Raw genomic sequence first — 10316 nt, forward strand, 5'->3', positions numbered from 1 at the left:
CTCTGTATTATTGTGCCGGCGGAAATCGAATGCACCTCCCCCATCATGATAGTAGAAGCGCCCGGAAAAGAGCCATGGCCCTGCATTGACTACCGAAGGTTAAATGCCGTCACACGAGACCAACTTTACCCTATTCCTAGCCTAGAGGAGCGGGTGGAAACGGTCAGCAGGGCCCAGTATGTATCGACTCTCGACTTGACCCGTGACTACTGGTAGGTCGCCTTAAAGGCCCACTGTCCACCCTCCGGTCGAAAATATTTTCTTCCCCTAGAACGCAAGGCTGCAAAATGTTTTTGAAAAGAGTAACTAATAACGCAGTTACAGCCACCGCAATCACCCGATTCTGTCATGCTTCTCTCCTTCCGTTCCCTCGCAAAGGTTTTTCCCTCTCCTGCCCGAGGTCGTCTAGCCTCCGCAAGACAAATTCCCCTTCCTCCTCCGCGTTTGGCGGGAGATGGGGCGTGGCACACAACGAGCGCGAAAAAAAAAAAACGGCCGAGGGAGCGCGCGCCGCTGGATTCAGTCTGGCCGTGGCGAGGGAAAAGCGCGCAGCGAGCGGTAGACACCCATCCTTCTCCCGTCAATCAGCCAGACGGACCAATGGACGTCGTTCGCGGTACGTACGTCATTACTGTGGCCCGTCGGGCAGCGCAGGAAACGGGGAAGCTGGCTTCCCAAAGGAGAGCATGAGAGAGCTTTGAATTGTATTTTCGATGCTTTGCGGCGTGCGTGTCACTGTAACATTTTGCACAGAATATCTCACAGAGAGGCATGGGGGCTGTTCTGAGCCAGCACGACGAGAATGGTGAGGAACACCCCGTATTGTTTGTAAGCCGAAAGCTCGTGGTGCGAGAAGAAGCATACAACGGCTGGGGGAATGAGTGCGCTTGTTTAATGTGGGCTATGCAAAAGCTTCAGTGCTATTTGGCCAACTCCCGATTCGTAATTGAGACGGACCACTGACACGGCTCCGGAGCATGTCTCCGAAAAACAGCCGTTTGCTGCGCTGGAGTCTCGCCCTACAGTAGCATAATTTTAAAGTGCGCTACCGTAGGGGAAAGGACAATGGGAATGCTGATAGTCTCAGCCGAGGTTTTTTTTTCTGCTGTTCAAAGTGATAGCTTCCAGACGCTCCTCTGAGTGTGCCCTTTTATGCTCAAAGGGGTCTAATTTCATTGCTCATATCAATTTCAGAATCTTTTTCTTTAACAGCACTTGATCATTTGAGGTTAGTATATGCCTAGTGTAGTTTTATGATGTAGGTGTATCTCTCGGTATTCATGTTATCAACCGTTGTCCGGAGATCCGCGACAGCAGCTGCGGTCTTTATTTGTTACCAAAATTTGATCCAAAATTGCAATGAGTAGAGTGAATAAATCGCCAGCAGCTCTCTCGACCGGACACCCGTAGTAAGGGGAGGGATTTCCTGCAGCCTGTAGTTTAAGGCTTGTTCTTTGGTTACCTGGCACAACTAAGGAGGTGGCGGTGCTCTTGCATTGTCAGGAGGAGGAGGGAGGGGGGGGGGTATTGTGCTGACATTATCACTAATGCCCTACTTGAGACCTTTGGCCTGCAGGCATCTCACTTCTGGATAAAAGAGGGAACCGGAGGCCAGCCCAGCTGATGCGGCCTCTTCGGAGGACACCGATCAGGTGTAGCCCCTATCGCGGCCTCTACCTGGCAACGGACGAGCTATTATGATCGGAAGAGCTGCAGAGACCGCCGTGCCGGTTCTTAAGAACGACGACCGGACAAAGGAGAGGAAACGACCAATTTCCGGTCCCTTCAAGTGTCCATCCATAGCCTCCTAGCATCCATAGCCTCCTAGGAGGCTATGGTCCAGCATACCAGGGGTCCCGCCAACGACGACCGGACAAAGGAGAGGAAACGACCAATTTCCGGTTCCTTCAAGTGTCGAGCACCACTGCGGAGAACGGGCGTGCATTCTTCCCTTTCTTCCGGTGGTGGGCCACGGAGACAGCTTTTCGGCTAAGTTGCCTCGTTAAATGTAGTCCGGCGACGTCGGGACTGATGAGCCAGCCCAAGTGCAAACACGCACGGAGACAGCCTGCTGACGCAATCTACGCCGTCTAAACGACCACCTCCTCACCATCAAGCCAGGACCAGCCAGAGGGACGTGTTGGTGCATGTGTGAGAGAGTGCGGGAAAGGGAGGTGATAAGGACACTCCCTCATAATCTGGGCGGCCTCTCATCTAGGGAACATAGGGATTCAACCCTATGAAAACTGGCCACAAGTGTGTGTCGGAGGTGGTATAAAGGAGACTGGTCCTCTAGTCAGTCGCCCACTAACCAAACGCTACCATATATAAAAGTTTCCCATCTCACTTCAAAGTCCGTTTCCAGCCGCCTCGTCCTTGTTCCTGCTCCGACAACCAACCGGGCCGACAACACGCATTCTGGGTCACGACACCACCTACTCACCCATAATTTTCTCGATCACAGAAATGTTCATCTGTTGTAAAGTTATATATTCAAATTATTTAGCGACCCCCTTCTCAATATATCTGGAATTCACTGTATATAGCTGTAATTTAGCAATGTTTTTTGCAATGTTCTTCATACAGACTGTTACAACACTAAATGTTCCCCGTAAATTGCTACTCTCGGTTAAGTTGCTCAGTTATTTACGCTGAAATTCCGCGCACAGATAGCATACAACCGTGTATATTTTATGCGAAGCATATTAACGTAGATTTCGGGCCTTCGCGCGACGCCCGGCGGTGGCCACCATTGACCCTGAAGTGGGGTCACGTGACATGACGTCACGTGATGACGTCACACCGGCTGCAGATGGGGCCTCATATCGCGCCGTCGGTCGCCTCCCGGCGGTGGCCACCATTGACCTTGAAGTGAAATCACATGATGTGACGTCACGTGATGACGTCACACCGGCCGCAGATGGGGCCTCATATCGCGCCGTCGGACGTCGCCCGGCGGAGGCCTCCACGCTTCGGTTCGCGCCGACGCGCGCGACGTGGCGGCGGCGCCACCATCGTTGCATCACGTCATATGTGACGTCACGCCAGGGATGAAGCGGCGCGCGCCCGCCGTCGCGTCAGTCTCTGTGCCCGCAACCGCGTCAGCGTCTTTGCGCCGGGCGTGTATGCGGTCAAGATGCTTCCAAACGCTAAGGACTGCTTAACATGCTTCGCCTCCACTGGGCTTAACCTTGATAAGCCTCCATTTTTTTAATATAGGTATGAATAATGTACTGGCTGATTTGATCACAGTTAATAAGAAACATGTATTGCCCGCAGAAATGGCTACTCAAAACAAGCAACTTACGCATACTTGATACCGTGGCACGATCTGGTGCATATCCACAGAACAATTTACATTTTTATTCTAGCAGGCACAAACAAAACTTGTTAAACTTTGTTTACCATCTGGGCAAACAAAGTTGTCTGTGCTAAATATTGTTAATGCAATTGAGTAAGCATCTTCTAATGAGCCACTTACGTCTCCCCTAATCACTGCAGCTTCAAAGCTGGAACAAATGTGAAATGAATGCCTGATTATGCCACTGCTATCAGTTTAAATTTGTGGAAGCTGCTTATTTTGAGTCGTCAGTGCTGTAGTTAATGAAGATTTCTAATGAATTCTAACTGAATCATCCAAAGCGACAAATTTTAAGTGCATATAAGCAAGCAGTTTAACCAAGAGAAACATTTTATAGTTCGCATGCAGTGATACAAAAGTAATGAATCCTTGCAGGTACTGAGATAGGCAAATACGTGTTGTAACCTTACTTACCCAAAAACTTTCCCATATTTCTTTTTTCTATCCATATCAATCTCGTGGACTGGCTGCAAAAAAAAAAGAAAAACAAATTACCAAGACACAACTTACTACCACTGACTGCTAGCTTATTTCAAAGTGTTCACACAACCAAAGTTTTAGTGTAGTAGGATAGAACTTACAAAAAGATGCAGTTAATAATTATTTTGCATGGTACATGTCAAGTCACTCGTGTGCATTACTTCAAACATTTTTCATATTTGTTGACTATACCAAATAATCCAGAAGCATCGAAATCCTTCAGCTGATAACTTAATCGGCTGGTTACCTTTTTATATATGCAACAAGAAAAGCCAACAGTGGAATGCTTTCTGCCATCAGACTTAAGTTGTACCTGAGTGCAAGTACATTTACCAATATATAGTCATATGGGTTATACCATGCCAAGGCAGAAAATTTTAAGAAAAATCTAAAAGGAAGTGATGGGACAGAAGCCTGGTGTCGTACATAAATAGCACTTCTTTGTTGGAGGGACTCACAACATTTGTTTTTACACACTTCCTGTCTTGAGTACATGACAATAAACATAGAAGCAAAGTTTGATAGAGATGGGAAACTGTACTACATGTTTTACTAGGAATAAAGAAGTAATTACTCACTGACATCAACCTAAGCGAAGCCATACGCCTACAAAGGAAAGCTGTACAGCTTTCTCAGAAATTTATAGTTAAAGAAACACTAGTCCTTCTCCCCTAAATATTCGATTCTTTACAAGGATAGCAAATGATGATATTAGGTAGTCAAATCACAAATTACCCAAAGTAATAAGCAAAACCTCATAATTGACCAATTTATTTATTTATTTATTTATTTATTTATTTATTTATTTATTTATTTATTTATTTATTTATTTATTTGAGGGGAAAGGTGCACAAAGATAGCATACCTTATTAAGAAGCCTTGCCATGGGTTTCCAAAAAAGTTCAAACTCTTCATATGCAACATTTTGCTTTTTCCAGTAATTCTTGTATCTGTGAAGGTGTTTACTGAAAAAAAAAAAAAAGACAAAAAGGAGCAGCTGTAAGCTACGCCGACTAGGCTGCTCTTTCTTTTCACTGACAAATGTGTTAACATAATCTGCCCTAAACATACCTAAACAGTACTGTTCTATTCGTCTCACAGTTCAGAAATGTCAAGATGCTTACTGATGCAAGTCATGTTTCCTGGTCCATACCAAACGTGGGTTTTTATATACCTTACCCAAGAAGAGCATGATTTCTTGGAAATTAACACGTTTCTTAAAATTACAATTCATATAATAGCGCATCACCTTTCATAGAAGGAGGAAGAATCAACTTTATTTAACGGATTATTAAGGTGCTAGAATGTCCTGGGCCAGGGTTACCAAGGCCAACTGGTCGTTCAGCTGGTCAGAGACTAACTAAGACCGCCATTTTGGGGGAAGAGGGTGCGGAAAGTGAAGTGACTAAATCTCAACAGGGCAGGAGAGCATGCGGTGTTCCAAGTTTGCATAGTATTCAGGACAATTGTGGCGTGCAGGAGAACGTTTGGCGCAGTATAGAAACGATCGGACTGGAGTAAGGAGTGTATTTAGGTGTACGCGTCTAAGAATGCGTATTTGAGTGGTAATGAGGGATATATCAGGAAGAGGAAGTGTATGGTGAGTTTCCCTAATGTCGCCATAGTGATTGATTTCTTTCCTGTAGTGAAGAGTAGCGTCCCACATGGATGGATAAAGCCAGGGAATCCCATGCGGCTGGTGCTGAAATTCACGGGCGAAGCTATGCACTACCTCATTGCCGGTGTGACCAGGAATCCATCTCAGTGTGAGAGTGTGGGCACATAGTTTGGTAAGAGCTCTGTGTAGTTTATTCTGTAGTTTTTCAGGAATGCGACCCGTATCAATGGCGCGTATAGCCTGTATTGAATCAGTGTATATAGTATATCCTCAAGGGTCAAGGGGTGCTTGTGCGATGTCTTGAATATTGTAGACTATTGGTAGTGTCTCGAGAGTCGCTGTAGGAGGAAGATCTATGTAAGCACTGAGGGTATGCGTCACTATCTCGCTGCAGCTCTTAATTGAGTAAGCAGCCACTCCTGACGTTATTTCGTGATATATTTGAGTAGACGATCGTGGAATCAGCAGGATGAACATGATTTGAAACGCGAGCGGAACGTCTGCCTAGGTTATTATCGGGGGTGCAACGTGTGTGTGTGTGTGTGTGTGTGTGTGTGTGTGTGTGTGTGTGTGTGTGTGTGTGTGTGTGTGTGTGTGTGTGTGTGTGTGTGTGTGTGTGTGTGTGTGTGTGTGTGTGTGTGTGTGTGTGTGTGTGTGTGTGTGTGTGTGTGTGTGTGTGTGTGTGTGTGTGTGTGTGTGTGTGTGTGTGTGTGTGTGTGTGTGTGTGTGTGTGTGTGTGTGTGTGTGTGTGTGTGTGTGTGTGTGTGTGTGTGTGTGTGTGTGTGTGTGTGTGTGTGTGTGTGTGTGTGTGTGTGTGTGTGTGTGTGTGTGTGTGTGTGTGTGTGTGTGTGTGTGTGTGTGTGTGTGTTTAATGGGGTTACTCTGAGGTTATCTGGGAGCGGGAAAGGAGGGGTAATGATAGGGGGGTCAATAAGTTTGAGAGCAACTCGCTGAAGTATCCAATGTTCTTGTTTGGTGCTAGAAAGACGTGCCATTTGCCGGTCTCGATGTTACTGTATGAGGTCTCCCAGGGGCAAGAACAGCCCCGTCGAGTATAGGCGGCCAGTGGACGTATGTACATGAACGTTAATGGCAGCCTTGCACAATGTATGAAGCGCGCTCTCAGTCTGATGTCTTTGGTGACAGGTTAGAGTAAGATAATGTATAGAGCCTTTTGCTGAGTGCTAATGCATGGACAAGCTGCCTGACTGAGTAGACACACCTTTTCGGAAGCCAATTGTTGAGAGAGAAAGAAATCTGTGGATTCAAGATGAGCCTCGAGCCGAATGAACACCATCCGTTCCATGGTCTTTCCCAGGCATGATGTTAGAGAAACTAGGCGGATATTTTGAAGCTCAGTTTTTTGCATGGCTTTGGCAGTAGGGAAACGACTCTTGCGCATTTGCACTCAGTCCAACATCCATACTGAGAGGGTGCTTTGTTCCCAGTGTGAGGTTATAATGCTCAGAAATTGTCCTTTGTCCTTGTAGGAGAGGTTTCAAATGAGTGAGTACGTAGCCTGGTCCTCACCTGGGGCTGACTTCTGCTTTTGCTGTTCGAGCACCCAGTCGAGATCCCAGAGGGTAAATGGCACATCGAGTTCTGCATTGGAAGCCCAAGTGTACGGAGGATAAGACTAAGTAGGGGAGGAGAAAAGAGATCGCGGAGTTGGATTGTTAAAGGCATCCGCAGCGAATAGTGCTTCTTGAGAGTGGGAACAGGAGCCGGTTGAGACCCGAGGAGGTCTCTGAGTAAGTGCCAGGTTATTTTTTGGTTTAGCGTGTCGTTGATGGTGTTACAAATTTTGTTACATTAATTCGTGGCAAGTGTAATGCAGTGTTCTTTAACCTGTCGCGACAATTCGGTGACACACTTGGATAGGCCAGAATTGTTGGACTGAGTGCAAAAGCGCAAGAGTCGTTTCCGCCTCTTTCAGATGCGGACAAGGTAAGGGTCCGGATTATGTGACGGGGCTGAAGTGCAGCTCTCCTGAGTAGCTTGTTTATAGGCCTGCTTGAGTGCTTTTATCCGGCTCTGAATATTACCAGTAGTATGAAAGGTGTCGCGAATAGTGCGAAAGGTATTTCATTTGTGTGGGAAATTTTATGTTTACGGGAACGAATACAGCTAGGGACAGTCATTTGAGTAATGCAATGGTCGCTAAGCAGATTTTCATCTGTACCCTGCCCGCGGATATCTTGCAGTTCCCAGCCCACTGTAAGGTTTGGCATGGTGGATTGTTGGTGCCTATAATTTTCTCGAGTAATGGAATTTGGGGTATTTAAAACAGTTACTTGAGCTCCGTTTGATGTGTCGCTGATTATGCGGCCAGGTCAGCAGGTGCGTGGATAACCGCAGATAAAATGCGGGGCATTAAAGTCCCCAACTATCAAAAAGTCGGAGTCTCGATACAATCCTGAAGTAAAATGCATGAGTGTACTCTGTAGGGTAATTATAAAAGTTGCGAGTGGATAAAGGGCGAGATGAGTGATCAGAGTATACAGTGTAAACGCTGTGAGGTGACGTTCAAGACGGGAGGAGATGTCGATAGCCACAAATCGGAGATCGCGACGAATATAAGTGCTCACTAATGGGGCACAATCGTTGTCATGCGCTGCATGCAAGGCATGGTAGCCCGGAGTAACTTTAAGAGCACGCGATTCCTGAATGAGAATGATGTGGAGCTGTACCTTTCATATTCACTGCATCTTGCGTGAGGGCTAGTATACAGCAAGTACGTGCAACGTCAAAGGTATTGTGTTATGTGTTGGTGAGAAGCTGCTGCACTCAATTATGTATGACGTAATTTGCCCAATAAAGCTTAATAAGTAAATAAGTTTGTTTTTTTTGTTTTTTTTTTTTTTGCGTCTTGCTCTTAAAGGGGCGTTTATTTCAACAGTGTACAACGGTCGATCGGTTCGATCAGTACGCACGCCGCTGTTGTCCAGCTGAAAAAGTCCACTAGGTTAGTGGAATTCTTCCATTTGGAATCTATTGGAATTAAATGGAACCATTTCTCTTGACGACATTATATGAGTATTTTCAGCTGAGTCCAGTTAGAATCTTTTTCCAATCGGAACGTACACATACAAAGTATACTTCTCAGCTCTTCATGCAGGCTGTTCCAACTTCAATACCACTGAATTTCAGCCGGTGACCTTCGACAACAGACGCATCTGCAATGCTAGTTTAACAAGAAGTGAATACTCACATGTAAAAAACTGCAGATAGGAACACAACACAAAACGCTGCTTCTCCAATATGGTCTGTGACTTTCGAAGTGCTCATCTTGACGGTGAAGATAACACTAGCGACAGGACAGACATCCGAAGCTAAGTTGCTCCAACGAGGAAGTTGCCCAACACCAGTCAAGGCCACTGAGAGCAGCGGCTCCGCGCACTGCCAAGGCCACAACTGCCACGAACATGGCCAAGTTATGCGGTAGCTGAGCAGCATTGGCCTCATTTTCAGAACGAACTTTCGCTTCAGGCTGTACTTCAGGCATAAACAAACATGTGTGGTTGCCGCCGCCTTTCCTTTTGCTTACGATTCCAGTTACGCGCGTTTCTGTCACGTGACACGATGTTGCTGAGGTTTTTGGTGTCTTGCTGGCTCACAAGAGGGCAGGCAGACACAAGGTTACGGGATAAGGAACATTACGATAAGGAACATTACGCGGATTTTTCTGGGGATCACAGCTTGGTAATTAAACCGAAATAATTCTTAGTAGAAATTATCGTTAACCGACGCACTGTTTTAATGTGTATCATTACTTGGTTGATGAGCGTCGTGTGCCTAATGTATAAAGTGTCCACGGCCACTGTGTAGTTGTGTTTTATTCTAGCTACAATAACACGACTGCTATATAAATTGAAAGCTTATTTCGAGTATAATAGCAATAAAATTATTGTAGGTACAATATTTAATTAGTTAATTGTGAATAAAAATGAACTTCGTACTGCAATATCAAGTAATATATCGTTGGATACCTTGCGTCGACTATAATTGCGCTTGACTATTTGCAATTGTTAATTACTTGCCATTCGTTAATTAACTGAGATTAAAAATTGACGTTCAGGCTATAGCATCGTCATATATATCATTGAATAACTTATAAAGAGCAAGTTTGCACTACACTAATTGCCGGTTTAGTTAAGAACTGGTAACTAGTTATTTGTGATTAACATTTGAACTTTCCTTTGTTAATTTTAGTTAATCACCGTTAATTAGATAATTGTAATTACCACTTGAACTTTAGGCTACAACGCCAAGTCATATATAACAGAATAGCTTGTATCTAGCACTATTGCATACACTAATTGTCGGTATTTGTATATTATCTAATTAACTATGATAAAGTTTAACTTCAAACTATAGAATCAAGTCATATTCAGAGCACGTTTGCATTACACTAAGTGCCGCTTTAGTTAAGAACTGTTAACTAGTTAATGGTGATTAACATTTAAGAAGAAGAAGAAGTTTGTTTATTCATGAAACAGGTATTACATAAATAATACATTTGAACTTTAGATTAGTTAATGTTAGTTAATCACCGTTAATTAAATAATTGTGATCAACAGTTGAAATTTAGCCTACGCCGTCATACATCACAGGATAGCTTATATCCATCAGGATTGCAATAAACTAATTGCCGGTCTTTGTTAACTACTGTTATTCAATGAACTGTGATTAAATATTTAAGTTTAAATTACGTCATGAAGTCATATATCATTGGATAGCTTATGCAGAGCATGTTTGCATTGCACAAATTGCCGGTTTTCGTTAAGAACTGCGAACGAGTTAATTGTGATTAACATTCAAACTGTAGTTAATTTTAGTTAGTTGCCATTAATATTA

The 10316-nt window shown here is 44.6% G+C and overlaps 1 protein-coding gene across 2 annotated transcripts in view; it reads right to left on the reverse strand.

Moving 5' to 3' along the window:
• Nucleotides 1-8890, reverse strand: part of LOC146199184 (cytochrome P450 3A41-like) — a 28346-nt gene extending 19456 nt beyond the window's left edge. The window contains exons 1-3 of one of the 2 annotated variants that reach the window (XM_084594648.1): nucleotides 8671-8890; nucleotides 4707-4806; nucleotides 3776-3828 (exon numbers count right to left, since the gene is read on the reverse strand). In XM_084594648.1, the coding sequence (XP_084450774.1) occupies nucleotides 3776-3828; nucleotides 4707-4806; nucleotides 8671-8747 (230 nt within the window). In that variant the 5' untranslated portion in view covers nucleotides 8748-8890. The remainder of the gene's footprint in view (nucleotides 1-3775; nucleotides 3829-4706; nucleotides 4807-8670) is intronic. The other variant, XM_084594647.1, reaches the window with a different exon arrangement.
• Nucleotides 8891-10316: the final 1426 nt, after the last annotated feature.

Source organism: Amblyomma maculatum, chromosome 2 (genome assembly GCF_055883805.1).
Source record: "Amblyomma maculatum isolate TAMU_Amacu chromosome 2, ASM5588380v1, whole genome shotgun sequence".
In the NCBI taxonomy this organism is placed as follows: domain Eukaryota; kingdom Metazoa; phylum Arthropoda; class Arachnida; order Ixodida; family Ixodidae; genus Amblyomma; species Amblyomma maculatum.